Below are 26,592 nucleotides of genomic sequence, written 5' to 3'. Positions count from 1 at the left end.
CAATATATTCTCTGCTTGCATGTTCAGAGCACTGTTATGGAAAGCCTGTTTCAGTTTTACCTCTGCAGAGCAAACATTCGATGTATGTGCTTGTGCACCCAGCACAGAATTGTATTTGAATCAAAGTTATAAAGTGCCTGCTTATTATACAGTTGCCTTTAATTCTATTTGCTGAGTCCCTATTAGTGCACACAAAGTGATTGCATTAACTGTATCATGTTTTTTTTCTTCCCCAATGCAAGTTTAAGGTTTAAGTTTGTGCAATGATCTAATTTATTTATCTTTACACGTTTCTTGTCTTTTCAGGTAAAATCAAGAGAAGGCAGTATTCAACTTTCAGATAAAAAAGTCTGCCGAGTATGTTGCGGCTATTTCACAGAACCAGTGTTTGTGCGATACCCAGATGGGAGTCTTGTTCATATCCACTGCGCTAAAAAGTCCCACAAACTGCCTGCCACTAAACAGAACTATGCCAGTCTTAAAAATCAGTCCTGAAATATTGGCCATAACTTTGGGTATCAATCATTTCAAAGTTACTTTGCTGCAGGCCACAGTAAAGAAGAAGACCATGCTGCTAATCCAGAAAGGAGTCGTTACCAGTCAGCATCTGCTTGAAGCTTCAGCAATCTATCATATTTGTAACTGACTGCACAGATGTGAGTAGCAAATGCAGCCAAGCGTTATCGGAACTATTATTTTGCCCCAATATTGGGGCTGATACCTTGCACGGTATTGTGCAACATGCAGAGAACAAGCTGATCTCTTGAAAACTTGGCTGTATCATGACTAAGACTTTGGTTCTGTATTTCCTCACGGTTTGGGAACAGTGTGCGCAATACCCTATTGAATTGTGTCTTTCCGTTGGTTAAGTGTCTGCTTTCCCTGATCCTCAAAGAACTCCAATTTTCAATCATTTGAACATCTGCAATCTGTCCAATAATTGACATAAATTAACCATTTAGAAATGAAGACACAAGAAATTGCAGATGTTGGAATCTTGAGCAAACAAAATTGAGTGCTGGTGGAACTCATCGGGTCAGGCAGCATCTGTGGAGGGAATGGACAGACAATGTTTTTGGTCGGGACCCTTCTTCAGTCTGAAGGACCCTAAACAATGTTCCTCCAACACTTTGTCTTTTTTAGTTCCAGATGAACCAAGTTTGTAAATGTCACACAGTTGACTTTGGGCCAGTATGTCCTTAATGAGAATGTTATCAGCCATTTACAAGGTGTGATAACTTGCTGACTAGCTGGTTTACACTGTGAATTAGTAAGTATTAAACTTCAAGCCTACCTTTTAAATGCAAATGCTTCCGACAGGTGACGGTGGATAGGAGGACACCTATGAGCAGTGATGGGAGAAAGAGGAAGAGAAAGGCTACAAGACTATGATTGTCTAAACTATACACTGAATATACATGTAATTTCCACAGAGTTTTAAAGGGAACAGGGTTGGAAGGATGCTGACTGATTAGATCTTATTCCTAACAGTTACACGTAGAATTTGAAACGGTTTTTATGTGACTGCTTTATCGAAAATTCCAATTAAATAAAGGATCTGCCTCTGTAATTATACCATTTCCTGAAATAATATTTGACTATCCTGAAATTCCTGCAAGTTAGGACGAAGCACCTTTTGATCCTGTTGAGTAACCGGTTGCCTTTTTAAATTACAGCCATATATTTATCCATGATGCAATTAATTTATTGATAATGAGTAAACTTTTCTCTTAGCTTTGGCTGAAGTAATCTTCCATTCTGTACTGATTGTACATAATACTAAACACGTAATTTTATGAACTTGATTTAGAGTAGGTGTTCAGGCTAGTCATATGTTTCTTTAGGAGGTCAATATCAGCAAATGTCAAAGGATTAATGAACAGTGGATTTGAACACTTATTGCAGTCCCATCGCATCTATTACAAGCAGTAACGGATTAAAATAAAAAATTGCACTTTCTTTGGAGCATCGCTTCATACCTTAATTATTTTTGTATTTTCCAAATCCATACCACTTCTGTCTCGGTCGGTGCATTTTATTTGATATCATTTATAACTAATCTCCAGTATATTTTTTACATTTTTGATGTATTCCAAAGTTACGACAACCTTTTTTGTTTAAGATGAGGCCATTTGGATGATCGTCAGTAATTTACAAATTGTACTACAATGTACTAATTTTTAAGAACTAAAACTTACAAATTTTGCAGGAAGCAAATAACCAAGTTTTGAAATTCCAGATAAAATTTGGAAAACTGAACCAAAGTGCATGTTTACCATTAAATCACAGATATGCGGTTATTGTTTCTGTGGTTTTGTAGTCTATATGCAGTAGTGCTGGTTACAGTATTGTTTAGTATATGGATTATGATCTGAACTTTGTTTCCTCTGTTGCTGACAGAACCCTTGAGGCATTTTAATGGAAACATTTTAAATTTTGAAAATTGCCTAATGCAGTGAAGCATTTCTACTTTAATTGTTGTATCTACTGCCCTGCTTAAATTAAACTTTGCACTGTAAGTATTGAAATAAATACTTAATTGTATAAATGTACAGGTGATAATTTTAATAAATTTCATTGGGAAAATAAAATTAATTTGTATGACAATTTTAAAATCGGGCTTTGGTGAATCAGGAAGTCATGATACGCAGAGGAATGGGGCTTGGTGCAGCATGTGGTATTGGCAGCAGAGATTTAGATGATCTTGGATTAACACTGTACAAAAAAATAATTCTTTCAGAGTGTTATTTGACAAGTGCTGAAATAAATTTTATATTAATTGTACACAGTGTATTCATTTGGTTAATGTTTTTTTTCTAAATGCCTTTGATTCAAGGTTATTTGATCTGTTCCTATTTAATCATACAGGTGATGTTCTTTGCAATTTAGAATTTTAACTTTTTTAAATATAACTAAAAATGTGAAACATAAATTTCCAAAAAGATATTACAGTAAGTATGCAAATATTCACTTGAATGCTCAAGTTATTCTTGTCATTATTTCTCTCCTAATTTGCTTGGTGTCAATGTTCCTTTGCTAAACTTTCTGGAGGCATTGAACTTTTTGCTAATAAGACATTAAAACAATGTTGAATATCTTCTTGGATACCTTTGCAGGAATATTTCTTAATCCAATGAAGGTAAGATAAACATTCTTCAGTCCTGATGCACACAGGTTACTGTGTATACATTCTCAATTGATTTTTCTATGGTTGAACATACATGAACATGAAGTTGGTGTAGATGAGAGCCGCATTGTCTTTCGAGCTGCAATACTGATCTAATGCTAACATCAATTCTACATTCCTTCTTTTACCCACTTGCTTATCAAGATTTAATCTGCCCCTGCCTTAAAAATACACAAAGTTTGGCTCTAATATCCTTTCCAAAGTCTCATGATCCATTGAGTGAAAATATTTTACATCTGTCTTAAAAACCTCTCACGAGGAAAGATTTTCTTCCATGCGAGGAAACATTCTACATCGACCCTGTCAAAACCCCTCAGGAATTTGAATGGTTCAATCCAATTCACTCGCACTCTTCAAACCCCAACAAATATAAGACTGTCTGATCTTGCCTTATAATACACCCATGCATCCCAGGTAATAGTCTAGTAAACCTCCCTTGAACTAATTACTGCGCATTAACACCATCCTTAAATAAAGAAGCCAACGCTGTACACAGTACTCTAAATGTCCTAAGTATCATAACCTTCATCTTTATAATAAATATTATCTCACCGTTTGCTTTGTTAATTACATGTAGTGCTTCCATTTTAACCTTTTACAAATCATCCATTAGGTCATTCAGATCCCTCTGCATCTCAGCTCTGCAGTCTCCCAACCATTGAGATAATATTTAGAGTTACTATTTTGTTCTTGCCAAATGATAATTTTTACATGTCATCTCATTAAACTCAATTTGCCAGTTCTTTGTCAATTCACTTAATAAAACTACAAAAGGATATAGTCGGGTTATGTCCTTTTCACAGCTTAATTTCCTACCTATTTTTGGTGTCACCAACTCTTTTTAAGCCTTCATCCATATCATTTTTAGGAATTATTGATAAAGTTGAGGCCATAACACTGATCTCTGAAATGCACCACTCATTACAACTTGCCAACTGGGAAAGGACTGTTTTAATCCTAGATACAAGGAACTGCAGATGCTGGTTAATGCACACAAGGACACAAAGTGCTGGAGTAACTCAGCAGGTCAGGCAGCGTCTCGAAAAACATGGATAAGTGATGTTTCGGGTCAAGACCCTTCTTCTGCAGGGTCGTGACCTGAAACGTCACCTATCTATGTTCTTCAAAGATGCTACCTGATCTGCTTGGTTACTCCAGCACTTTGTGTCCTTTAACCATTAAATCCTGTTCATTGAGCTGTTCAGTCTTCTATATGCCTTCATGTTACCTCCTGCACCGTAATCCTTGACTTGATGTGATGTCTTATAAAATGTCTTCTAAGCATGATGCATACTTCATCCATTGCAGTTGTAATTCCTTCAAATAAATTCCATTCAACTAGTCAAACATGATTTCTCTTTCTCACAACCACATCGACTTTTCCTGATAACCTTGATGTTAATAAGTGTCCTGCTAAAATATCTTTAATAAGCAATTAGTCTGAAGAAGGGTTTCGGCCCGAAACGTTGCCTATTTCCTTCGCTCCATAGATGCTGCTGCACCCGCTGAGTTTCTCCAGCTTTTTTGTGTACCTTCGATTTTCCAGCATCTGCAGTTCCTTCTTAAACAAAATATCTTTAATAATAGCTTCTGACATGTTCTCAACAGTTTCATGCTCTTAGTATAGTTTCCTGATTTCTGGTTCCATTTTTGAATAAAGGAGTTACATTTGTTTTTTTCTAATTTTGGAAATAATGAAACAAATGTGCTTACTATCCAACTTGCCACCTTTAAAAGGATAAAGGCCATCAATACTTAGACTTGTTAGCCTGCTGCTCCAACAATTTGCTTCATATCACTTTCCTGCTGATGGTAATCAAAAATTATTTTGAGTTTCTTCCCCTTCTCCCCCTTCCACTTTACAATTTAGTGCCATATCTGTGATGTTGTCCTATATTGCAGACTGAGTATAGAAGTTCGGAGGTCATGTTATAGTTATGTAAGACATTGGTGAGGTCACATTTAGGGTATTGTATTAGGTTTTGGTCACAATGTTATAGGAAAGATGTTGTCAAGCTGGAAAGGGTTTAGAGACGATTTACCAAGATGTTGCCAGGACTCGAGGGATTGAGCTATAGGGGATGGTTGAGCGGGCTAGGGCCCTATTCCTTGGAGCGCACGAGGATGGGGGGCAATCTTATAGAAGTGTACAAAATCATGCGAGGAATAGATTGGGTAAACACACAGAGTCTTTTGCCTAGAGTATGAGATTCAGGAACCAGGAGACATAGGTTTAAGGTGATGGGGAAAGATTTAACGGGAACCTGAGGTGTAACATTATTGCACAAAGTGTGGTGGGTGTATGGAACAAGCTGCTGGAGGGGGTAGTTGAGGCAGGTATTATCGCAATGTTTAAGAAACATTTAGACGGGTCCATGGATAGGACAGGTTTGGAGGGATGTGGGCCAAACCGCAAGCAGCTGGGACTGGAGTAGATGGGGCTTTTTGGTCGGTGTGGGTGGTGGGTTGAAGAGTCTGTTTCCATGCTATATGACTGACTATTTCAAAATGCCAGTTCAATTAATCGGCAATCTCCTTATTTTCCATTATTAATTCCCCATATTCACTTGCTATAAGATGAATATTCACTTTTTGAAATATTATTGAAATATGTATTATTTATTTACTTAGCTTGCTTTAATTTGTACTCCATGTTTTCCCTCGTCAATTGTTTTTGGTTATTCTTTCCTGCTTTTTATATTCTGCCTAATCTTTTAACCTGTTATTCACTTTTGTGCAATAATAATTGTTTTCTTTAAATTTGATATCTTTAAATTTTGTTGTTAACTGTGGAAGGGGATTCCTAACCTTGGAATTTTTCTATTCCATTCAAACATATCTGTTTTGTATATTTTGAAAGATCCTCTTAAATATTTACCACTTTATCTGGTATGAGCAATCCCTTGATCTAATTTGCAAATTAAACTTGGCTAGCTTTGTTTTCATGCCCTCAGAATTGTCCTTAATTTTAAAGCACCAGTATTGGACCGATTCTTTCCTCACTTGTAAAATGTGCTTTTTATTTTGCTGCTGCCTTAGAGATTTAGTTTAGTTTAGAGATACAGCGCGAAACAGGCCTTTCGGCCCACTGAATCCGCACCGACCAGCGATCCCCGCACGTTAACACTATCCTACACGCACGCCAAGCCAATTAACCTACATACCTGTACGTCTTTGGAGTTCAGGTTGTTAATTAGTCTTGTCACACAATAAAAAAATTAGTAAATTTTGCTCTGTGGTTGCCTTCAAAATATACTATACTAAAAACTACCCCGAAAACACCATGAATTATTCAGCTACGCTCCCATCACCTATCTGATTTGTTTCACCATGTAGATAAAAACCTCGTGTAATCATCACTGTACCTTACCGACAAGCTCCCATTATTTCTTCCTTTGTACCCTATCCTACACTGTAATTGCAGATAGGGAGCCTGTACATCACAAGTGATTTCTTGCCTTTGTTTCTTATCTCCAACTAAGCCATTTCTTCATTATGGTTTCCTGAATTTGCATCACCCCTCTCTATTGCGCAAAGACCATCATTAGTTAACAGTCGCTCCTCCACCTTACTGCCTTTTTAAAATGTAACTAGACCAAGTGCAGACCCGTTGGGTCTGTCCCCCCCAACGTGTGGTTGCGGGGGAGGGGAGGGGGGGCGGCATGCCGCGTCACACACACGAACTACCCTGCCGCACACACGCTAACTACCCCCCTTGATATTATATTAATATTATCAATTTGCTCCTTTTAACCCATAACCGCCCGATCCACTGACGCATAGCCCCCAGCTCGCAGGCGCGTCTAGAGAGGGAAGGGGGGTAGAGAGTGAGAGCAGAGAGAGAATGGGGAGAGACAGAGAGAAAGGGGCAGAGACAGAAGGGAAAGAGACAGAGGGAGAGGGGGTGGAGGGGAGGAGGAGAGGGAGGGTGGGTGAGAGAGATGGGAGGAGAGAGAGGGGAGGAGAGCGGGGGGCTGAGAGGGGGGCAGGGAAGGGAGGGGGAGAGGTGGGGGGGTGGAAGGGAGGGAGGGGATGGGGTGGAGGGAAGGGGGTAGGGGAGGAGGGAGGGAAGGAAGGAGATGGGGTAGGGGAGAGAGGCGGAAGAGTGTGGAGGAAGGGGAAGGGGAGGGAGGGGGAGATGGGGTAGGGGAGGGAGAGGGAGATGGGGTAGGGGAGGGAGGGGTAGGGGGGAGAGAGGGTGGAGAGTGGGGAGGGAGGGGGAGATGGGGTAGGAAAGAGTGGGGAGGGAAGGGGAGAGAGGGGGAAGAGTGGGGAGGGGGAGGGGTGGGGGCAGTCCATCTATTCCCCACTCCCTATCACCCCCACTCCTCTCCCTCTATTCCCACACTCTCCCTCCTCACCTCTCCCATTCCCCCCGCTACCTCCCTACTCCCTCCTCTCCCTCAATCCCCCCACTCCCCCTTTTTACCTCCCCAGGATCTCGCCTGTCCTCCGGATTTGCAAAACTTGCTCGTTCACAGAGAGGAACACAGAACAGGGAGGAGTCAGAGACCCTTTAAAGCCGCTAAGGCAAGACGCGTTCGCCCAGGAGCGAGCGTTCACAGCAAAGCACCGGCTTCTGACTCTCTGGAAACCCACAGCTGGAATGAGCGCGCAGGGGATGGGAGGTGCAGGCGGGCGGGGCTTCGCGAGCTACTCCGGCTGTGAGGAGAAAGTTCAGCGGAACTTATGAGGAGAAAGTTCAGCGGAACTTATGAGGAGAAGTTCAGCGCGTGAGGAGTCGCTGCCCCGAGATCTGTAGAACAAAGAAGCTACAGCGGAACGCAGCTATAGCGGAACGCAGCTGTAGAATCTTTGCTCTGCAGAACCTTCTCGATATCTCTGTGCCTTTAATCCACAGCGGCGGGGGGCGGGGGCAGGATGCAGGTGGGCCTGGATTGGTGGGCATGTGGGCATTGTAACGTCAGCAGCTGGTGAGTGACGTTTATATTTTAAAAATTAAGTTTTGAGAACAATTTTATTCAAAATCTGGGGAAATAATTGACCAAGGAGTGGATTTCTGAACTCATGTTAAATCCCTACAAAAATTGTAAAAATCTTCGTGTTTTTGCGTCTGGTTTTCGAGGAGATACGTTTCAAATGCAAAATACCTGTGAACTTTGGCTATCGATGCTCATGGAAAATGAATTATGTATTCACCACATAGTGAATATATCTTGAACTGCAGGTGATGATTTGATAATACAAGGAATCAATTTGTTTAATCAGATTCTTGAACAATAGCAGAACTATATTTCTATGTTAAATATTCATTCTGTTCAAGATTACTCACCTCAACTTGACATTTCTGCATACATTTAGTGAAATGGTTGCTGTCAATCTTGTTCACTTGGTCAAAAGAAAACTGTGGACACGTTTTAATAGTGATCTGTGAGTGTAATAGAAAATGTTCTATCGCATGTAATAAAGTATTATCAAGAGTGTAATAACATTAATGCTGATAATATGAGTGTATTATATATAAAGTATTATCTCATGAGTAATGTCTGGAATTACTGGATAGATCACTTCTGCCCGGGAGCCAGAACAATGAGGGTTCTGAAGTTTGAAGGAGAGTCCCGGCCTGAAACGCCAGCTCACCATGTTTCCAGAAATGCTGCCTCGCCTGCTGAGTTACTCCAGCACTTTTTCGTTCTTTAGCAAGAAAGAAGAGTTTGTAATCGGGTAAGGTAACAATGGTTTAAACTGAACATGTGGGCCATTGGATTCAGATTGGGAAAGGAATAGAATAATGAATCTTGTTCAGAGATGATTGAATTTAATTCTCTAACTGTTTGCTGGTTTATTGCAAACTTTTGATTTTCACAGATGGTGACGAATGGTTCCAACCCGAAACATCACCTATTCCTTTCCTCCGGAAATGCTGCATGACCTGCTGAGTTACTCCAGCGTTTTGTTTCTATCTTCGGTATAAACCAGCGCCAGCAGTTCCTTACTACACATTGGGTTAGTCACAGATCTTGTGTAGCTCAGAGCTAGCTCAAAATACTTTGGTTGAAATGATGAAATTTTTGCCCACCTATAAATCGGAAAGGTTCAAACCTCATGAAATAAATGCTGAGAGAACTCAGCAGATCAGGCAGCATCCGTGTAAAAAGATAATTTATTTTTAATAGTACCTGTTTGCACCACCTGGAACATTGGTCTTCAACATAAAATTCAACAATTGAGATAACCAGGCCGTCCAGCCTTGTGCCCCAGATTTTCAGCAGTCAGTATTGCTTTCCCCTCTCTTCTAGGTATTTAGATTTCATTCACCTCCTATTTACCCCTTCTCCAGACACAACTTTACAGTAATCCTTCACCCGACATCATTCAATCTCTGTAATTCCACCCTGTCAGCAACACTACAAATTAAAACTAGTTTCATTTATTACTTTAACCTGTTCTGATAAAAAAGATAATGGATCAGAAACGTTAATTATATTCCTGTCTCTGAAACTGCTTCATTATCTGCTATTTCCTCATTTTCTGTCTTTATTTTAAAAATAACGAGAATTTCAGTTTCCACCCAAATTCTGTACCACCTGTTTCACCATTAAAATGTCTGATTTTAAACAACTATTTTAGGCACCATGGCACAGCAGTAGAGTTGCTGCTTTACAGCGCTAGAGACACGGGTTCGATCCTGACCACAGTTTCCCGAGTTTCCTCCCACACTCCAAAGACGTACAGGTCTGCAGCTTAATTGGCTTCCGTAAAACTTGTAAATTGTCCCTGGAGTGTAAGATAGTGCTGGTGTAAATGACGATCGCTGATTAGCATGATCTCGGTGGGCTGAAGGGCCTGTTTCTACGCTGTATCTCTAAAGTCTAAAATTGAAATGTTTACTGAAGTATACATGATTGTTGTAAAAACAGCAGTCCTATGGGGCAGTTCTTTGAATTCTGAACGGCACAGTAGAAAAATTCCCCTTGAAGACAAATGCATCCCATTCATCTAATCCACTTCCAATATATTTCCCCAGAGGACCTTTAAATTAAAACCAAATCAGAAAACATTAAATTACCTGGAATTGTATCTGTTCTGTCCTCAATGCTTCTTAGTTTTAGCATCTGCTGCATTGTCTGTCTACTGTCACATCAATTTCCTGAGTTGTCATTCGACTCTATTATGTTCTCTAAAGGGCATGGGCTCAATTTTGTGCGTCATCACTTTATGTCGAAGGACTACCAATTCCCTGAGCTGTCACTTCTCTTTCCCGAAGCACTGCTATCACTCACAACCTCCCTTCTCTGCTATTTCCCAGTTGACGTGGTTTGACTTTCATTTGACCGACCATTCTTGGACCGTGCAGTTCACCAAAAACTCTATACGCCATTTAAAGAATGTAACTTTTACCAATGTACCATGCACTAAAGCATGCCCACATACAATCCTTCCTTATACCCAACACCTTTCATTGAACGTTTGGTCATATTCACTTAACATCATCTTTGACAGCACTATTATCTTTTTAATCACTGATAAACATTTCAAGAATTTTCCAGCAATCAATGCCTTATGTAAGTTGTTGTGGAAGAAAAGATTTTACCCCAGAGGTGCTGCAGGGTATTTCAATCATACCTTTTCCAGATAACACCCAAAATACTTTGAAATCTCTCCTCAAATCTTCCTAATAAAAACATGATCCTCCATATTTTCAGTACAAAAGGAACGAGGGGATATTCACGACAAGAGGCTAAATGGTTTAAGGATTGATCTTATTCAACCATCCAGGATTGTAATGCCCCTGTCCCACTTAGGAAACCTGAACAGAAACCTTTGGCGACTTTGCACCCCACCCAAGGTTTCCGTGCGTTTCCCGGAGGTTGCAGGTGGTTGCCGGAGGTTGCAGGTAGTGGAAGCAGGTAGGGAGACTGACAAAAACCTCCGGGAACCGCACGGAAACCTTGGGTGGGGCGCAAAGTCCCCAGAGGTTTCCTAAGTGGGACAGGGGCATTATGGGGAGGGGTTGATAGGATAGCGGGAGAGTCATGGACATAGCTACAAAATAAGAGATAGTTTAAATCTGAGGTGCAAAGGAAATTTCTTCTCTCAGATAGCACTGGATATCTAGAATGATTAGGCCCTAAGGGTGATGAAGGCTAGATATATATTGTTTAGTTTATTGTCATGTGTACCAAGGTACAGTAAAAAGTTTTTTTGTTGTGTGCTAACCAGTCAGCGGAAAGACTATTCATGATTACAATCGAGCATACTACAGTGCACAGATACTGTAGATGACAAAGGAAATAACATTTAGTGCAAGATAAATTCCAGTAAAAGTCTGATTAAAGATAGTCTGAGGGTCTCCAGAGAGGTAGATAACAGCTCAGAACTGCTCTCTTCTAACATGTGTATATAATATTTGAATTAAAAAATTGAGGGTCACGCGGAACTGCACAGAAGAGTTGAGGCCAGCATAAATCATCCATGATCATATTGATTGGTAGGGCAGGCGTGAGGAGCCAGCGGTAGCCAACTCCTGTTCCTATTAGAAACAAGGACAAAAAATGACACAAATTGCTGGAGTAGCTCAGCGGGTCAGGCAGCATCTCAGTCTGAAGAAGGGTCCTGATCTGAGACGTCACCTGTATATGTTCTTCAGAAATGCTGCCTGACCCGCTGAGTCACTCCAGCACTTTGTGTTTTTTAAGAGGAACAATGCCGCAGGCTGATGAAGTCGAGTTAAATTGGGTAGAGCAAGGGAAATAAAAATGGAGTGATTGGATTAGAAACTAAATTGTTTTGAATATTTTTTTTTAATTCTGTGAAATAAGATAGTATAGTTTCAATTCATGTCTCTCTGGGACAGAGTATTCAGGAGTCAGGGTAGGAATAAAAACTTGTCTTTAAAAAGATACCTCTCCACAGTGTGCAGCTTGATGATATATAACAGCTGCCCATTAAAAATAAATTGTTTGGCGATACAACATGAAAATGGTCCTTCAGTCTATTCTGACTCGTTCACATTATTTCTTACATTATTCCACTTTCTCATCCACTACTGACAGGTTAGGGGGAATTTTACAGAGGACAATTAGCCTACAAACCAGAACAGAACAGCGCAGGAGCGGGATCTTCAGCTGACAATGCTTGTGCTGAACATGCTCCATTCCCTGTGTGTCTGCATGCCTGCATATCTACATGCAATAGTTTCAAACCATCATCTCACCAGCTGGAGAGTGGTCCTGACCTCCCATCTACCTCATTGGAGACATTCGAACCATCATTAATCAGACTTTATTGGACTTTATCTTGCACGTTGTGCCCTTTATCCTGTATCTGTGCACTGTGAAGGACTTTATTGTAATCATGTATATGCTTTTTGCTGACTGGACTGCATACAACAAAAAGCTTTTCACTGTACCTTGGTACACATGATAATAAATAACAAACTAGATAAACTAAGCAAGTTAAAATCACGTACATTCTGGAGGAGGAGCCTGATCCATAATACTATTTTACATTATGAAAGATTCTGAAAACCTCAGTTCCATTTCATGAAAGTGCAGAGAATTGCTTTCAATGAGTCTTTGTAATGTAACTAGAAGAATAATTGTACAGGTAACACATTTATGTAAACACTGATAAAGAGTTCAGCAATATTAATAAATTGCAATAATGGTAGCAACTAGTCCTGAGAAGAGCAGATCAGTTTTGTACAATGAATGGCAAGTGCACATCACAGGAAAATATTCTACTTTCTAATGTTTTCTAAAGACATTGTACAAAGGTTTAATTTATACGGCTGACTGAAGATCATTACAAATATAATTTGTACTGGGACGGATTCTCCGTTTTGTCCTCCCAGGCAGCTTTGGTAGGATTCTGAACGTTTTCGGCATAAATTCCACACAAGACTCCCTGAATTTCTTGATCCGCCAACAGTAGATAATGGGGTTGAAGACCGACTTCAGGTAAGTCAGCCACAAGAACCAGGCGCTAATGGCGTAGAAGGATTGACTGTGGTAAAAGTTTTTGTTGAATACAGAAAGGAGACCGTACACTGTGTAGGGCATCCAGCAAAATGAAAAGCCGATGAAGAGGATTAAAATCGTCGAGAAGGCTCGGGTTTTGAAGCTCATGTCAACATTTATTCGATGAGGACGTTGCACGCCCATCAGTCCCAGCTTGCTGACTTGATTTAAGCAGAGGTTGTCCGTGTGGTTGTGGATCTGTACTGCGTTTCTTCGCACTGTGTTCAGAATGCAGAGGTAGGCGTACAGCATCACGCTGAAAGGAACAAAGAAAATGGTCACCAGCAAGAACACTGCGTAAACACGGTCGGCCCATGTCTCTGAATAGCCCAGGACACACTGGGGTGCCCGAGTAGGTACCTCCACCACAGTCCAGCCAACCACCGATGGAAAGGAGATACAGAAGGAGACTGCCCATGAAATGGCGATCATCACTTTGGTACGATGAGGGTTCAGCTTGTCTTGTCGCTGCACGATGATTAGGTAACGGTCAACACTGATGATCAGAAGTATCGCCACGCCTTCCAGGACAAAGAACCAGTAAAACATCGCAGATATCCGGCAAAAGTAACCTCCAAAGATCCATTCGACTGTAATGATGGTGATTGTGGTGAAAGGCATGCACAGCAACGATAACATAATGTCAGAAAATGCAAGGGTGGCCAAGAGCAGGTTGATGGCTGAGCGCATTGCAGGTTTCTGGTACACAATTAAACACACTATTGCATTGCCAAAGAAACCAATTGCAATCATTGACATCATCACTACTGCTAATATTATCCTTATAAAGATGTGAAGATTTGTCTTGCTTGAATTCACAAGTGGATTGGTCGCATTTAAAATCTCTGGGATACATCTCTCTAAAAGAGTGCTATTACATCCAATCATTGTGAAAATGTCACTCATTCCCTTCTGGGCAAAAACTTAATGCTATTACATTCATACACTAACATTAAATTTACAGATGCAAAATATTCCATATTGTAAGGAAATAACTATTTTTTGCCATTGGATGTTACAGACTGCAGGGAAATCTTGATATGATTCGTCTTCTTTATATGTTGCTGTTCATATCATAATTGTTGCTTGTATCATATTTTCCAGAGTATTCTTTATCTAGGATCAATAAACAAAAATAGAATTAAGAAAGGTCTTAGTTTTATTTTTAGGTTTACAATTTGGGGACGCACAGTGGTGCAGCAAAGAGCTGCTGCCTTACAGCGCCAGAGACCAGGGGTTCGTTCCTGACTATGGCTGCTGTCTATAAGGAGTCTGTACGTTCAAGTCAAGTCAATTCAAGTCAAGTTTATTCGTCACATACACATACGAGATGTGCAGTGAAATGGAAAGTGGCAATGCTCACGGACTTTGTGCAAAAAGACAAACAAACAAACAACCAAACAAACTACAAACAGAATCACATATTCTTTTACATATTAAATATTGTGGGCGAAAGGAAAAGGGTTCAGTAAAGTTAGTCCCTGGTGAGATAGGAGTTTACAGTCCAAATGGCCTCTGGGAAGAAACTCCTTCTCAACCTCTCCGTTCTCACAGAATGGCAACGGAGGCGTTTGCCTGACTGTAACAGCTGGAACAGTCCGTTGCAGGAGTGGAAGGGGTCTCCCATGATTTTATTGGCTCTGGAGTTGCACCTCCTGACATATAGTTCCTGCAGGGGGGCGAGTGAAGTTCCCATAGTGCGTTCTCCCTGTGACCGTGTGGATATACTCCAGGGTGCTCCGGTTTTATCCCACACTTCAAAGACGTACAGGTTTGTAGGTTAATTAGGTTCTGTAGATTGTCCCGAGCGTGTAGGATAGAACTGGTGCGTGGGTGATTGGTGGTCGGTGCGGATTCCGTGTGCCGAAGGACCTGCTTCCACACTGTATCTCTAAACTAAACTAATTAGCAGTTAGAGACAATTTTTAGATTTACAATTAGCAGTTAGCATCCATAATCTTTAAAAGTCTCCCCTACAACCAGGCTTCCTTCATCCCATTTCGACACTTCTAGACTACAATTTTCAGTACAAAGCCCAGAACTTGGATCAATTAGCAAACTGCACCTATCTGCAAACTGCAGACAATTTGGAAATAGGCACTTCGGCCCAACTTGCCCACACCGACCAACATGTCCCATCTACACTAGCCCTACCTCCCTGCGTTTTGGCCCATATCTCTCCAAACCTATCCTATCCATGTACCTGTCTAAATGTTTCTTAAACATTATGATAGTACCTGGCTCAACCACCTCCTACAACAGCTCATTGCATTTACCTACCACCCTCAGTGTAAAAAAGTTGCCCCTCAGATTCCTATTAAATCTCACCCCTCACCTTAACCCTATGTCCTCTGGTTTTTGATTGCCCTACTCTGGGTAAAAGCCTCTTTGCATTTACCCTGCCTATTTCTCATGTTCTGGAAAACTTCTATAAGATCACCCCTCAACCTCCTGCGCTGCAAGGAATAATGTCCTAGCCTGCTCAACCTCTCCCTATAGCTCAGGCGCTCGAGTCCTGGCAACATCCTCCTAAATCTTTTCTGCACCCTTTCTGGCGTGACAACATCCCGTGAACATACCTGACAAATGGCACATCCCTATGGTGGTCTTAAGCTTGTTGGCCCCTCTATCCTTTAGCTGCAGTGGTCTCCTCTACTGCATTTGGGAACTGCATTCAAGTTTAGGTAGCCTCCCTCTTATTCCAAGCTGCCTTTGCATAAAAGGAGGAGATGTAGCCCTTTCATTATCGTCCCCTTTTTAAGCTCAACCTCTGGGTGGGCAGTGGAGGAGGAGGCAGAACAACTGTAGTTATGTGTGTGCATGCTTCATCCTGATACATCTAGTGAGGCTATGAGATTTCTTGCAACACCAGGGAGTCTCAGTCTTGGCCACCACCACCACATCCCTGCTGAGCTCTTCAATTGGCAGTAGCTGATCCATGCTCTGCTCTAAAGGAGATACACTTCAATTTTCCCCTTTTGAAGGTGTCTTTAACAAACAGCATCCATTAATGATAAATGAATGATCCAGGAATCCTGACTCATCTCTCTGTGGTTCAAACAAATTTCTGGCTCAATTGGCTTTTGAAGTAATAGTGGAGCAAGTGATAGTTCACACAGTTAGCAGCAAGAGGAATTCCTGCAGTGCTGATTAACCCTGCAAAGGGCTGAAATGAAACAAACAAGGGGGGGCTTTGCCTTTGGGAAGACTGATAGCAACATGCAAAATCAGTTTATATGTTTGCCTTGTAGCGCCAGAGACCCAAGTTCAATCCTGACTATCCTGGTGCTGATAATCCAGGTGCTGTCTGTGTGGAGTTTGTACGTTCTGCCTGCGACCGCATGGGTTTTCTCTGGGTGCTCCGGTTATATACCACATCCCAAAAGCTTCGGTAAATTGTTCCTAGTGTGTAGGATAGAACTAGTGTAGGGGTGAGCGTTGGGCTGTGGGGACTTGGTGGGCCAAAGGGCCTGTTTCCACACTGTATCTCTAAAATGTATATGAAGGGATGGGAGCGAGGCTGTGGATACTTCTTTTCCATAGTGCAAGAGGATACTGATCTCCTGTTTCGTGCATTTGGAAGCAGTAATTTTCCATTCCGGTGAAGAAATCACCACCAAGGTGTCAGAGAGAGATAATGGAGTTCCAGCAATGCAGTGAAAAAGCCGAACAGTGGTGAAAACAAAGCCGGCAGGTGCAGGTCCCTGATAGGGACAGGGTGGAAAATATTTCAGTATTTGTAAAGCCCCTGTCCAACTGTACCAGGTAATTCACGAGTTCTCCCGAATGTTCCCGATTCGAACTCGGAGAATGTCCGTAGCGGGTCCGTAGGAGTTTGTGGATGTCTCGTAGCGGCTCGTAATGCTAACGGTAGGTACTCGGGACATCCGGTAACTCATGACGTTTTTTCATCCCTGCAAAAAATGTCCACGAGTAAAAAAATACTTGTGATGAAAAATATTGTTACTTTTTATACCTATCGTTAGCATTACGAACCGCTACAAGACATCCACGAACTCCTACAGACCCGCTATGGACATTCTCCGAGTTGAATTACCTCGTACAGTGGGACAGGGGCTTAAGGAAGTGCTGAAGACATGGAGACGTTGCGGGAAATGAATTGCATTGTCGCCTCTGATGAAATATGATCACTTCTTGTTTCCTTTCGCCAGAATGCAAGAGACACCAATAAAGAGATTTGAAGAGAATGATGAATGTGCATCATAAATTCTACGAAGGAGTTAGAATAATAATGGACTTGTCTTGCCCGCAGTGTGGAATGTTTGATGTTTCCAGATGAAAGCAATATTTTATCCTCTGACCACGAGAAATAACAAAATAGCCCAGGGTGTCGTCATAGATTCAAGCAATTGCATTGCAATGGAGTTGTATCGGAATAGACTTGATGCATCCCATGGCCGACTATCCCGATAAAATTAAGTGGTGCTTGTAGATGCAAAGCCTGGACCGAAGTGAGGGGGGGGGGGGGGGAATTTGCATTGGAGTTTTAAATAACTTTGAAGATAGACACAAAAAGCTGGAGAGTAACTCAGTGGGTCAGGCAGCATCTCTGGAGCAAAGGAATAGGTGATGTTTCGGGTCTTGACCCTTCTTTGGACTGAGAGTCAGAGGAGAGGGAAACTAGAGGTATGAAAAGGTACAGAACAAAACAAATGAAAGACGGCTCAGGCAAGGTGGAGCCCACAAGGGTCCATTGTTGGCTGTGGATGAGGTGGTAACGAAGGGATACGAACAGTGAAACCAGCAAAACAACTAGGGTGGGGAGGGATGGAGAGAGGGGGAATGCACGGTTACTTGAAATTAGAGAAATCAATATCAATATTCATACTGCTGGGTTGTAAGCTGCCCAAGCAAAATATGCCCAAAGTCATTTGGGGTATTGTACGCAGTTCCGGTCCATCCATTACAGGAAAGACGTGGAAGCTTTAGAGAGGATGCAGAAGAGTTTTATCAGGGTGCAGCCTGGATTAGAGTGTATTAGCCACAAGGAGAGCGAGGTTGGACAGACCGGGATTGTTTCTTCTGGAGCGTTGGAGGCTGAGGGGAGATCTGATGGAAGTTTCTAACATTCTGAGAGGCAAAGATAGCGTGGACAGTCAGAACCTTTTTTCCCCCCAGGGTGCAAACGATAAATACTAGAGAGCACAGTTTAAAGGTTAGAGGGATATCATTTAAAAGAGATGTGTGGGTGGTGGGTGTCTGGAAGAAGTTACGAATTGGCCATTTAAGAGTCTATGAGACAGACTGATGAATATGCAGGGCATGGAGGGGTACTGATCACATGCAGGTAGAAGGGATTAGTTTAAATCAGGCTCCATGTTTGGCACAGTTATTGTGGGCAGAAGAGTCTGTACCTGTGCTCTATGGAAGAGCGAGAGAATGTGTACGAGAGGGTGAAAATTCATGACAACAGCCACAGAACAGCAGCAACAAACTCTCATAACATTCTCTCTTCTTCGTAGGTTGGTAGAAGGGAAGATAATTAAAGCTGCAATTCTTCCCCTGTCCCCTCCCCCTCTCTCCTCATAACTCCCTTAGTTTTAATGTGAGCAAAGACAAATAATAAATGTTGAGCCCAATGAAGCTATTAAACTCCCAACTGACAGCAATGTGTGCTGCAATATCAAAATTCATTCCACACATAACATAGAACAGTACAGCACAGGGACAGCCCTTCGGCCCACAATGTTAGCAACATGATGCCTAGTTAAATGATCTCATCTGCCTGTACATGATCCATAGCCCTCTATTCCCTGCACTTCCGTGAGCCTATATAAAAGTATCTTAAACACCACTATCGTATCTGCCTCCATCCCCCCGCAATGCATTCCAGCCCCCCCCCCCCCCTCAATATTCTCAATGTAAAGAAGCTTGCCCCACATATCTCCATTAACTTTTCCCCTCTCACCTTATAACTCTGCCCGCTAGCATTGGACATTTCCACCCTGGGAAAAAGGTTCTGACTGTCTACCCTATCTATGTCTCTCATAATGTTACATACTTCTCTCAAGACTCTCCTGATGGTATAATCATACCTACATATCCAAAATTAACAGCTCTAAAGCTGCAATTGAAAGGTGCTTTCTGCAAAGTATTTGGATTCCATATGTAAAGACCCACTACATTTGTTGGGAGTGATGAACTACTAATGAATAATCAGAAACAACAGTGGCGAAGTGGTAGAGTTGCTGCCTTACAGCGCCAGAGCGCCAGCTCAATCCTGACCTGGGGTGCTGTCTGTGCAGAGTTTGTACGTTCTTCCTGTGACCTGCGTGGATTTTCCCCGTTTGCTCCAGTTTCCTCCCACACTCCAAAGACATACAGGTTTTTAGGTTAATTGGCTTCTGTAAATTGTCCTTATGGCGTAGAATAGGACTAGTGATCGTTGGTCAGCGCGGGCTCAGTGGGCCGAACGGCTTGTCTCCACGCTGTATCTCTAAACTAAACTAAACTAAACAAATGTCCAGCTTCAGACTCTGCATATTTCTATCATGAACACAGAAATCAAAGTAGAGATGTACTGTAAAACATATCTGTGTATGAAATGCAAGTAACAGCTTGGAAAATGTCAACCTTGCAATTGCAGACAAACCCCATGCCAGACTTCTTAATCTGCTGATGGAAAGAAACAATAGAAGAGTGGCTGGCTCCTTGATAAACGTGCAGAATGCATTTTAGATGTGCACCATAATCAGGTCAGTCCATTAGCAGCAGAATAGCAATTAAACTGCCACACTGGCAATTTACTATATTTAACTATGTGATCACCCAACCTCCAGCACTTTCAAACAGTCAGATAATTATCGATCCAACTGATTAAAAAGTGAATGACTAAGAACGAGATGATAACTTACCTTTCTTCATAAGTGTCCCATTTGTGCTGCATTTTAAAGTTGGATTGTGGTCTTGAATGTGTCAGTATCTATATCTTGAGTATAATCTAGTAATACAAAGTAATTCACTCATCAACCATTCACTTTCACACCCTTTCATTACTAATATGAGGACAATTTTTTCTATCATTTTAAAATTAGCTATAAACCATAGAAGTTGGATCAAAAGAAGTTCCACATAAATCAAATAAATGAGATTCAATTAGTAGCTCACAATGATAGTTTGCGTAAAATTGTAGTACATCACCTTTATAGATACATATTACTTCAGCAGCATTTTACCTCCAATGTAATAAATCAAGCAAGTGTACGCATTTGTGGGTTACTGTTATCCAATTTTACTGATAATTATGCAGAGAAGGAGATATTAAGAAGAAATTATATGACAGCAGTGAGCTTAATTGCTTCAGAAAGTAGTCTTCACCTTGAGCAACTGGGTTATAGATTTAAAGTCAAAAATATAAATCTTTGCCCAATAAATAAAGTATGAGAAGAAGCACTATATTCTGAGGCTAACTAAATAATCAAAAGCAACACATTTTCTGGAAGTGGAGCCAAGTCACGTTGGCTGTATTACTGGAGTTATTAAATGAAGTTCTTTCCTATGCTGTACTGTTCTCTGATCTATGGAAGTAACAAATGCTTTGGATAAAGGGGAAATGGAGGATGTACTGAGATTTGCGGGAGAGTTGAGAGCTGATGGTATTGGAAGTTATGTATTGGTGTGAATGGAAAATAAGGTGGCTAACGGGACATTAATAGGCATAAATTAGTATTTTACCAGTTGGTAAAATTTAACAAATGGTTTACAGTTTATATTAATGACTTGAAAGAAGGTACTAAATTTGCTGATGACATCATTTGTGAAGGAAGAAACTGCAGATTCTGGTTTATACCAAAGATAAACACAAAGTGCTGGAGTAACTCAGGCAGCATCTCTGGGGAAAAGGAATAGGTGACGTTTCGGATCGGAACCCTTCTTCAGAATGGTAGGAAAGTAAGCTGTAAGGAGGACACAAAGAGATTATAAAGGGATATAGATAAGTTTAACAAGTGAGCAACGATCTAGCAAATGGAGTAGCTAGCGGGAAGTGTAAATTGTCCATTTAGTCAAGAACATTCAAACATAAATTCTAACTGGTAAGAGATTGCAGAGTTCTTTGATGCATAAGGTTTGAGACACTCATTTGTATCTTTAAATAGATTAAGTGAAATATTCTGTAAGAACTAATATTTCTTTAATTACCAGCCCAAAATGTTCAGAAGATCAGGAGAAATCTATGCTATGTAGTTCGTGTAGCTTCATAGGAAGCAGCCGATAGTAGGTTACAAGGCCAATACATTATTTAGCTAAGGTGAGAGGAGCAAAGTTTAAAGGAGATGTGCAGGATAAGTTTTTTTTTTTACACAGTGTGGTGGGTGTGTGGAACATGCTGCCAAGGGTGGTGGTGGAGGCAGATATGATAGTGGTGTTTACGAAACCTTTAGATTGCAAGGAAAGGAGGGACATGGATCATGTGCAAGCAGATGAGCTTAGTTTGTCTTGGCATTATATTCAGCACATACATTGTGGGCTGAAGGGCCTGTTGCCGTGCTGTACCTATTCTATGTTCTATATTCTATTATTCTATATTTCATTCTCTGGATATTCTTAGATGAAAGTAATCTCCCCTTCAGATCCCCTGGTTAAGCAATCACATCTTTCTTAATTCTGCCACGTGACCTCAATGTTTATCTTAAGATTGTGCCAAATTCAGAATGTTAGTGCATGGTTTCCAGAATAAAATGCACTTCAATGTACAGAAGACATCAAAATGGGGACACAAATCTGGTACAATATCTCAAACCTCTCCTAAAGAACAGTTAAGAAAGTTAAAGAACAGACTATTTAACTTATCCAGTGCGTTGAAACAGTTTTCGTTCACACAGCAACCTCCACAATCAATTCTGACACTTCAATTTGTTGAACCAAATCAATGAACATTTCAGTTTATGACCTGCTTTTAGTTTCCACGGTAACACAAATATCCCAGTAGACAATTCAAGTGTGTGCGATTTGTGTGTGATTCAATGGGTACTTTAGAATAGTTCAATGGTGAAAAAGGTAATTCACCTTTCTCCACTTTCAAAATGCACATTAAATATAAAATAGTAATAAAAACTAGTAAAAAGGTGGTGCAAGTGTTGCACAAAAGCACACTGTCTTTAATGGGACTGGCAAAAATATGGGACTAAGCTAAATGCTCCACATTGAAGATGACACAGAGGGAGCACAGAAGGAAAATTGTGGCCAAAAAAGATAGTTCCTATGAAATTTTCTGTTGATCAATTTTATGTCTCCCTTTTTGTCATAGTCAAATGTATAGCACAGAAACAGGTCCTTCATCTCTGACGAAAGGTCTCAACCCAAAACGGCACCCATTCCTTCTCTCCAGAGATGCTGCTGAGTTACTCCAGCATTTTGTGTCCACCTTCAGGTACCTAGTGTGCACCAACTTGCACCAATCTAATATTGAGCCCATTATTCTTTTCACCTAACAATCTCATGAATCAAATCCCACCATCCAAAAAAACATGTAGACCATATATCATAGGAGCAGAATTGATCCAATCATGGCGGGAAGGCAGGAGAATGTGGTTGAAAGGGAAAAATGGATCAGCCATGATTGAATGATGGAGCAGACTCGATGGACCAAATGGCATAATTCTGCTCCTAGATCAAGGTTCAAGTGTGTTTTTTGCACGGTGGAATCCGATTCATGAGATTGTGGGCAGAAAGTAAACGAAGGGCACAATACAAGATTAGTGAATTGGGCCGGAGAAGCAATTTTAGAAAATGGAAGACTAAAGTAGAATCGAGTTGATTGGAAGCCTTCACAAGGATTTAGATGCATTGCTTATTTGCCTCATTGGAATCTGCATCCATTTATTTAGCTGTACGGAAAATAACCTGCTTTGTATGCTAACATTCTTGTCTCAATTGTTAACTGACAATCCAAAATCAAAGTGAACATTTTCTTTGGGATGACTGATGTTACTTGTGCAGACACCTGATCTGTGTGCATTTGGATTTAATCATGTCGATATCAATACATCAAACACTACTAGATTGCTGTATTAAATCTGGCATTGAGCAGTTCAGATGTCCATTCTTCCGCTACACCCAACAACATCCAGATAATGCAGTCATTTCACGATCAGTATTCAGGAAACACTTGCATTGCATCTAAGGTGCTTATGTAGAGTAATACGTACTGAACTGCGTGCAAAAATGAATTTCACTGCAGCTCAGTACATGTGACAATAAAGTACCATTGTTCACAACAGCTTGTGACTTTGCTGATGACATTTGTCTGAAGGTAATTGCACCATTTTTCTTCCTTCCAACCATACTCAATAGAAAATCAATTTTCTAAATGTTTGTAACAATTATTTTGAGGCTTTTTGCAGCACATTTGTTGCCCCACACATCTTCACGTTGACTCTCCCCCTCTATCTTCACCAGGAGAGGCACAGTGGCACAGCAGGTAGAGCTACTGTCCCTCAGCATCAGACACCCAGGTTCGATTCTCACCTCAGGTGCTGTCCAGGTTGCTGGTTGCACGTTCTCCTTGGGATCACATGGGTATTCTCCCGGTGCTCCAGTTTCCCCCACTTTCCGAAAACATGCAGTTTTGTAGGTTAATTGACCTCTGTAAATTACTCCCAGTGTTTCGACAATGGATTGGAAAGTAGAATAACATGGGACCAGTGTTAACTTTAGTTTAGAGATCCAGTGCAGATATAGCCCTTTGTCCCAATGAGGAAAACAGGCCCTACGGCCCACCGAGTCACTGATCACCTCTAAGCTAGTTCTGTGTTACCCCAGTTTTGCATCCTACATGCTAGGGACAATTTACAGAGGCCAATTAACCTACAAACTTGCACGTCTTTGGGATGTGGGAGGAAACCAGAACACCCGGAGAAAACTCATGTTGTCACGGGGAGAAGGTTTAAAAACTCCACACAAACGGCACCCATAAACAGGATCGAACCCGGGTCTCTGGCACTGTGAGACAGCAACTCTACTGCTGCGACACTATGTCGCATCATAGTCACATGAGAATTTTATTATGGTGTAAAAATGATGAAACATTGTCTATTGACACAACATTTGCTTTGCAGTGGAATTTGAGGACAAATGTTAGGATTCGTGATGCAATGTGAGGTACCTTGAAAACTGTGGATGTGAAGGGAAAATAATGACAGAAGCTGCAAATCCAAGATAAGCAAATGTCAGCAACTGAATAAATTGGATGGATTTAAACTGTACTGAAATGTCCCTTTGTTTCCCTCCTGATTTTCATTTCAGGTGTTGGCCTACACTCTCTATACACCTCAAGGGATTCACAATCCCATCTGCCTTTGCCTGGCATATGACTCCTTCTTTTCAATAGCTCATGTTATCCAGGGTTCTCGGCTCTGTGTTCTCAATATCCTCTGCAACTCACATTTTTAATTAGCTTAGTGGATTCACATGAATTGGATCTTTGAAATTGTGTTTTTTTTACAGATTTCTCCTGGAGTTCTTATCTGCATTATATAACACCAAGCACAATTACAAAGGTGAATATCCAAGACTTTGGCACCTCACCCACTTGCAGAAATTAAGCATGGATGGCCAGTGATTCATTTGTAACTAATGACTTTTGGATATAACAGACTGCTCTTAGCTAGAAATGAAGTTGAAAATAGAAATATCATTCTTCAGGTATGCAATATTTTATATCACTATTATGTGTAAACCAATAAAGCAACAAATCAAAGCAGGAATTGGAATAACATAGAAACATGAAATGAAAATTAAAAATAAGCAGAGGGAAAAATTTTCAAGCATGTGTTTCCTTTTTTATATTACTGCATTGGAATGTCATGCAACAGACAAGATGTTGTAGCATTATATTAACACTAATATATACATTGTTGAGAAAAATCAGCTTGAGGCAACGTGAAGCCTCTCTTGTTCACTCATATGCTGTTGCTAGGCAGGATTTGACCACGGTGCTCTTCATTGTTAGTTTTAAATGTCAATAAAAGGCCATGTACTCTTCGCTCATGTTGCTAAGGCAGGGAATGTTAAACTGACCCTGCGGCGAGTTTCATCATTAACAGCATTAACCTATGTTTGCAGACACTTTCAAATGCTATTCCTTTCTCCATTTTCACATGCAGGCTGATTGTTGTGGACATTCAGTATTTTCTGACTTTGCCCTTCAGTGTAAGTGAGTACAATGTGCTTCACAAATAGAATACTGGTCACCAAAGTATTGTCATTTCTGATGTTCCTGATGTGGCCTCCTTTACATCTGCGAAACCAAGTAGAAACTAGGCGACCGTTCGACAAACACTTGTGCTTGGTCAGTCAAAGCCTGCCGGATCTCCCGATTGCTAGCTATTTTAACTCCCCTTCCCATTCCCATACTGACCTTTCTGTCCTGGGCCTCCTCCATTGCCAGAATGAAACCACACACAAACTGGAGGAACAGCACCTCATACTCCGATTGAGTAGCTTACATCCTAATTTTACTGAAGACGAGTCTGAAGAAGGGTTTCAACCCAAAATGTCACCTATCCCTTTTCCCCAGAGACACTGCCTGACCCACTGAGTTACTCCAGCATTTTGCGCCTATCTTCAGTATGAACACGGAATTCTCCAATTTTACAAACATCCCATTTTCCTTCCCCTTCTTTTACCCTGTGCCCCACCTGGATTTGCACCCATTTATCAGGCTTTGTCCTGCCCCCACCTCCCTTCTAGCTTTCTCCCACCCAACTCGGGCAGCATGGTGGCGCAGCGGTAGAGTTGCTGCCTTACAGCGCCAGAGACCCGGGTTCGATCCCGACTACGGGTGCTGTCTGTACGGAGTTTGTATGTTCTCCCTGTGAGTTTTCTCCTGGTGCTCCGGTTTCCTCCCACACTCCAAAGATGTTCAGGTTTGTAGATTAAATGGCTTGGGTGAATGTAATATTATCCCAAGTGTGTAGCATAGTGTTAGTGTACGTGGTGATCGTTGGTCGGCATGGACTCCGTGGGCCGAATGGCCTGTTTCTGCACTGTATCTCTAGTGTCTAAAGTGGTGAATGGAAGTCCACCAGAGGCTCGTCACTTCCTTCATTCCAGTCCGTCTTCACAGCAACTGAAGTATCGTCATATATACCTGTCACACTGGTAACTCTGTTTTCTCTCTTCTATCTACTGGGGATGTCCAGACTTAAAAACGGCAACTTCCCCACTGCCTCTGACTTGTGAACACATCACCTCTTTCACACTCCATTCCCAGAGTTGCTGCCTCATATTCTTACTCATTAATCTACTTCATTTCACTTAGGTCTTTTGTAAGCGCCACAATCTTTGCACCATTCTGCTGGCTTGCACTCATCCCTGGGTTTATTGTTGTATTTATCACAGTTACAGTTTACTCTATGAGCTTCACACAAACAAGTAATTTCAATGCACGCTTCTAATGAC

The 26,592-nt window shown here is 41.2% G+C and overlaps 2 protein-coding genes across 4 annotated transcripts in view; one reads left to right on the top strand and one right to left on the bottom strand.

Annotated features, from left to right (window-relative positions):
- The window catches only part of tgfbrap1 (transforming growth factor beta receptor associated protein 1), a 44,104-nt gene extending 41,316 nt beyond the window's left edge, over positions 1–2,788 (top strand). For both annotated transcript variants that reach the window (XM_033022611.1, XM_033022612.1), the window contains exon 12: positions 307–2,788. In XM_033022611.1, the coding sequence (XP_032878502.1) occupies positions 307–495 (189 nt within the window). In that variant the 3' untranslated portion in view covers positions 496–2,788. The remainder of the gene's footprint in view (positions 1–306) is intronic.
- Positions 2,789–12,709: 9,921 nt separating this feature from the next.
- gpr45 (G protein-coupled receptor 45) overlaps positions 12,710–26,592 on the bottom strand; it is a 30,433-nt gene continuing 16,550 nt past the window's right edge. For both annotated transcript variants that reach the window (XM_033022609.1, XM_033022610.1), the window contains exons 2-3: positions 20,046–20,131; positions 12,710–14,286 (exon numbers count right to left, since the gene is read on the bottom strand). In XM_033022609.1, the coding sequence (XP_032878500.1) occupies positions 12,934–14,076 (1,143 nt within the window). In that variant the 5' untranslated portion in view covers positions 14,077–14,286; positions 20,046–20,131 and the 3' untranslated portion in view covers positions 12,710–12,933. The remainder of the gene's footprint in view (positions 14,287–20,045; positions 20,132–26,592) is intronic.

Source organism: Amblyraja radiata, chromosome 6, assembly GCF_010909765.2.
Source record: "Amblyraja radiata isolate CabotCenter1 chromosome 6, sAmbRad1.1.pri, whole genome shotgun sequence".
NCBI lineage: Eukaryota > Metazoa > Chordata > Chondrichthyes > Rajiformes > Rajidae > Amblyraja > Amblyraja radiata.
Note: the sequence above shows the minus strand (reverse complement) of the source record. Positions and strands in the feature narration are given on the sequence as shown.